The sequence below is a fragment of the Montipora foliosa genome, chromosome 7 (genome assembly GCF_036669935.1).
Source record: "Montipora foliosa isolate CH-2021 chromosome 7, ASM3666993v2, whole genome shotgun sequence".
Lineage (NCBI taxonomy): Eukaryota > Metazoa > Cnidaria > Anthozoa > Scleractinia > Acroporidae > Montipora > Montipora foliosa.
Genome location: NC_090875.1, coordinates 11,743,192 through 11,749,097, shown reverse-complemented (window position 1 = coordinate 11,749,097; position 5,906 = coordinate 11,743,192). Strand labels below are relative to the sequence as shown.

The window sequence follows — 5,906 nt, the reverse complement described above, 5'->3', positions numbered from 1 at the left end:
CAACTAGGCGACCGATTCCGCAAACACCTCCGCGATGTTGAGAAGAATGACAAGGATGCATCTAAGCCAGTCGCTCGTCATTTTAATCTCCCTAACCACTCCGAAAAACACATGGCTATCTGCGGCCTTTCCCTAAATCTAGGTACGACGGAAAGCCGCAAGAATCTGGAACAAAAATTCATCTTCCAAATCGGCACCCTTAATCCTCACGGTATTAACGAAAGCTTTTCATTTAACTAATGTATTCCTATTAATTTTGCACGTTGCCATGTTACCACCAATAGCGTAGCTCCTACTCTACTATGATTTACAACTACCACTACTACTACCAATTTACATTATCAACTCCGTTGATAAAGCCAAAGTTTTGTATACTACTTCCCCACCGACGCAGCACCACATTTTCTTTAGAAACTACCCTCGAAAGTCGATCCTTTCTGTTCAATTTGAGTTTTGAACTTGGCCGACAAAGAAATTTTCAGGATACGTGCACCTTCTAAAAAAAACATCTCACTAGAACAAGCAACATTGAATTGTATCAACAGCTGACAGCTAAGCCGGCAACGACAACGAAATCCATTATGCAAACTCTTTACGAGATTTATCTGTTAGGAGAAATGACACATCAACGCTGGGATACATCGGTGATTTTCAATTTTATGCTTTGTTAGTTACTTTCTTCCAATGCAGTGCCTGGATAATTTGGTTAATTTAAAGAAGTTGCATGAGAGATTTGAAACAGTCAATTAAAGATTGTCATGATTGATGGTATTCCTACAACTTGATGTTGTCGTCAGGGATTTGTAACGTCCGCAATTATGATTAATAACCTATAAGCAGCTCCACTGTTTCAGTAACTACTCGCATTTTTTTCTAAACGTATAACTTTTCTCGATGTTTTCTCTCAGGTTTCAAGTAAGCCGTGAGAAAGCTAGCTTGCTCCGGACAAAGTCCAACTTTTTGTTTATAAAACCTGTCTTTATTATGTAAAGGCACCTGACCAGCTGATAGAGTGAAATATGACATCCAGGAAACCAGCTGGAATCTCCAACTTTATTAAATCCTTGATGCCTGTGAGCAGTGGAAGAGCGTACTGTGTTAAATGTCTTTCGGACCAAAATGCTTGTCACACAGTGTTTTCTTGGTTCACTGAGCCTTTTACTCCTCGTCAAAGGGACTTTAGCAGGTAAAGCATTTTGGTTTTCTTGTACCTTTGCTTTTTAAGACCTTATGGTGACTCAAAATTCAATGTTTTGCTACACATTTTCGGCTAACGAAAAATTAGCATAAGTGGTTGTAAGACCGAGCTGCATCTGGCCTGTACGCAGAAGAGGTAGTTCATACTGGATATGATGTTAATTTAGGATAGCAGTGAACTTCGAGGACCGGCTTTAAAACACCAAGTCTTGAAGTTTCAAGGATTCTTTAATAGACGATTAATGCTACTATTTATTAAGGATCGACCCACCAGATTACTGAGAAATCTTTATGCTCACTCGTGCGTCTTATCATCTTGAATGGTACAAATACCCAGTGATCACAGAAACAAAGCCGGACGGAATGCTCCGTCCAGGATTTGGGGAATAACCAAAAAATATCGTTTGTTATCATCCCTTACGTGAGAGTGGCGTTTACTCCACTACTTTACTCCCTTTTTTTTATTTCACTTGGAGTACACACTAATAGCAATACTTAGTTGTTGACCTGCTTGTAAAGATAATCATTTGTAAGCGCGTTGTTTGATGAAAAGTGGAAAAACGTCTTAAATCTTGGACAAAATTTCTCGGGACAGTCATGCAAAACTCAATTATCATGATTTCACAATTACTTCCTGGATCAGTCGCATTTCTAAAACTCCATTCCCCACCCAACACAATGTTGAAAGTCGGAAAAGCTACGGGTTAAGTCTTGTTTACAACATTGTGAGTGGCTTGGTGGGGTGGGGCTGAGCTTGCGTGGTTTGATATTCCTAAGACTGTTTGCCATGCGTGTGTGTAACAAATCGCGATGCAAATGTGTCCCAAGAATTTTGTCGATGATTGTTAACTCTTGAGTATATTCCGCCCAAAGTTTGAGGGCCGATTGGCCACACAATTTGCCATGATTTAACTCTTATGCAAAAGTGCGTAAGAAGTGAGGAGACAGCTTGTGATTAGCATCTTGTTCGACCAAATCGATTACTAGAGTATCGCCGCTTGCTTAATTAACTTGAGTTGTTGTAACTCTTCTAGCTGAATGCGGCAAGCGACCCATGGCTGCGCGTGTTGTTGGTGGAACGGACGCCATTCCCAACTCTTGGCCATGGCAGATATCGTTGAAGGTGGCTGTACGAGGGAAGCTCTATCACATTTGTGGTGGTTCACTCATTTCATCGATACATGTAGTCACCGCAGCTCATTGTGTTGTAAAGAACGCGACCCCTAGCCGGTACAAAATCGTTGTTGGTAAGCATCATCGCACCAGATGGATTAAATTAAGGGAGTTATTTTTCACTCATTGCCACCACTTATGTCCAGAAATGCAAGCAATTAATATAGACGCAAGGCCAATTTTGATATCCAACTCGAAGTTTTCCTTTAAGTCTAAGCATAATAATAAAAAGGAAGGAAAGGAACTTTATTTAAGTGTCTAATCTTCTAGCACTGTAGAGCACTAATCGGGTACACTGTAAATTGAAATTTACAAGTTAACGCAAATCAAATCAAATTTTGGTTCTTGAGGAGAGGGGAAAACCGGAGTACCCGGAGAAAAACCTCTCGGCGCAGAGTAGAGAACCAACAAACTCAACCCACATGTGACGCCGAGTCTGGGAATCGAACCCGGGCCATATTGGTGAGAGGCGAGTGCTCTCACCACTACGCCATCCCTGTACCAGAGTCAGGGTTGACATTATTTTCGGGTTGCAATCCAGTAGTTGATCTTTTCTTACTTCACGAGCAGAGGTTAGGGATACTTTGTGACGTCATTTTATGCATTCCAATAACCGACTAATGTTGAAGTTGGGGGGAAGAGCCAATGGATACCTCGTGACGTTTATTGAAATCGGCGTGCATCTTGCATTTTTTTTAACATGTCCATTCCACCAGTCTAACCCAGCCCATTCGCCCTTGTTACACGGCGGCCATATTGTCCCGGGAGACCAAAAAAGCTTTGTTTTTCCACGCCAAGCCTCGCCCCCATGGTTTCCACTGCGAGGCTTGGCGTGGTATAACAAAGCTCTTCTGGTCTCCCGGGACAATATGGCCGCCGTTTGACAAGGGCGAATGGCAGACCAATTCATCGATTCTGTGATCCCGCCAACTGACATCTTATATCTTGCTTTTTGATTTGTACTTAACGAAACTGCATGCATACCTCCAGTTCGTCACCCTTTAGTTCTCTGCATCCTTTATCCGTTATACTATAACTTGGACCCGTCGTCCTATATTCAGCATATAGCCCGCAATAACCCATAATAGTAATTCTTCATTCCATAAAACAAATAGATTCCATGAAAGAGTTGTCTATGTTTGAAGTTTGGACAGTGCTACAGACGAACGAGAGATATGATCCTCGCAATTATCTGTACAAGTTAATGCAATCGTCTCTTTTAGACACATGAAAAATTCAGTTGACTCCAACGGATTGGAACCCATAACCTCCGCGGTTCCAATGCTCTATCAACGGAGCTATGAAGCCACTCAGTTGATAGAAGGTCAGTTTGCCGATTTGATTTATTGGTACATCAGTCCGACAAATTGACCTGCTCTCAACTGAAAGAGAAAATGAATTTAAAATTTGAAATCAATACAAAATGGCATCTACGAATTTCGGAACGAGGACTCCAAGGCCCTGTATGTGTCAGTGCTTTGATTCTTATATAAATCCCTTTGAAGAAGTGACGTTGTTATCTTTACACAGGCGAACATGACCAGTCAAAAACCGAAGGCAACGAACAGGTGATGGGTGTGGCTGCTATCTGTTATCATGAAAATTTCACTTTACGCCATTTACGCAATGACGTTGCAGTGCTGACTCTATCAGAGCCAGTATCAATGAATGAGAAAGTTGGAACTGTCTGTTTGCCAGACAGGGGACAACAAGTGGCTCGTGGCACTAGATGCTACATCACAGGTAAGGTTAGATTTGAGATGTATTGATACAGTGTTGTCAATGGACACGAATAGTCTCGCACCGTAAGTGAATTAAGAAAAATATAGCGGCAAATTTACTTCTCGACGTTTTGGCGTCGCCGTAATGCTATTATCAAAAATTGAAAAAATGAAGCCGACGTCTGAATTTAAATTTAAATTGAAACACAAACAGAGGTATGTTAAGCGTTATGATGTGCTCACGTACGGACAACATGTTGTTCACTAAATGGTCAAATTTTGAAAATGCGCTGTTAGGCATTTAGGAAATTCTGTGCCTTTATTTTCATTACAATCATGCTTAAAAATGGAGGACGACTTAGTGTAAGTATAGCCTCACACTGTGGCCAGTTTGACAACCTGACATGAATTGATGTAAATCAGTTTAAAGATTGGAAAGTAGGGTGTACTCGATAGGCTCAGCTGAATGGGCATACTTTTTTCCAGCGACTTAAAGGCCCATGTTCTATTGCCCGCATGTACTGTTGTTTTGAAATAGTTTCAGCGTTTTGATTGGGTGCTTGCCGTTGATTTTCGGATTTTCCGATTGTGCGAAATTCAACGCGGTGCGCGATGTCTCTTGGGTGTACATGGGCCTTTAGGTCGCCAGATTTTCCTGCTCGTTGCTGACAGATGCAATCTACTGAGCTCACGATCACGCCTGTGAATGTGACGTTTACCCGAATCCGATTTAACACGATTATGTGCATGAAAGGAAGTTTGGATATGTGGTCTTAATTAGCATAAAATTTCGCCAACTTTGATCCTAAATTCCTTTGAGAAGCAATATCAAAACACTCGAAAGAGTGTTTCATCAGATATCTGACCACCTCGAAATCCATTAAAACACTCGGCCTTCGGCCTCGTTTTTCAAGTCGCTTCTCGGTGTTTGGATATTCGATGAAACACTCCTTCTCGTGTTTGATATATTACATAACGAGATCTGGTGTCCTTGTGCAAATTTATTGACACCGGGGAACGTTTGTGATTATTTTTGCTTAATTCAATAGCTTTTGCTAGAATATCACAATCCTCAAATTCAACTGCAGTCGATTAAGCCGTTGTAGCAGTCCCTGGAGCACAAGACTTTCAGACACCCATACATGCATGTGATCACAAAAATTACACGCGGAGGCATCGTTATTCTGTGAATCACGAAACCAACTACAACTTTGTAGATATTGTAGTCAGTTTGCTTTGAGTGCTTACAGATTGTTCACAACATTTATCAGCTGCATTAACTTTGACTTTGAGTGATGGACCAATCCATTCCAAATTAATCGCTCGACGTCTTTTGGTGTGAATCTACCACGTACGGTGTGTGTGCATATGTTTATCGACAAATTTCTGAACTCCGAATATGTCACCGTTTTAAAGGTGCATATAAGGAGTACTAGTTAATGTGGTAAATGTTCAAAAAAGACGTTGTTGGTACCGCCGGTTGGTCATCAACCGGCGACAGGTATGTCAGTCATCAATGGTGATAATGTTTTAATTACCCAGGAAATTGTATGATCGCTTTATCTCATGCATTCCGCCAGTGTAGAGGTTTTCCTTTTTGCAAAGGAAAACGGCTCTGCTTTTATAATCTTTTTTAAGTATGTAACAAACTGGCGCATGGTTCGTTCGATTTATAGATATATGCTCTTACAATCATTGTTTGGTAGAGTATAAAAAGAATCAGTTGTGGCCTTTGGACAACATTTTCGGTTTGGCCAATTATGAAAGTTTTGGGGAGCAACGTTAACTTTTGAATTGTGGATACATGGAAATAAT

The 5,906-nt window shown here is 41.0% G+C and overlaps 1 protein-coding gene across 1 annotated transcript in view; it reads left to right on the top strand.

Moving 5' to 3' along the window:
- Window positions 1-1,046: 1,046 nt before the first annotated feature.
- The window catches only part of LOC138010513 (elastase-1-like), an 18,364-nt gene continuing 13,504 nt past the window's right edge, over window positions 1,047-5,906 (top strand). The window contains exons 1-3 of the mRNA XM_068857493.1: window positions 1,047-1,186; window positions 2,232-2,444; window positions 3,901-4,113. Of these exons, the coding sequence (XP_068713594.1) occupies window positions 1,120-1,186; window positions 2,232-2,444; window positions 3,901-4,113 (493 nt within the window). The 5' untranslated portion in view covers window positions 1,047-1,119. The remainder of the gene's footprint in view (window positions 1,187-2,231; window positions 2,445-3,900; window positions 4,114-5,906) is intronic.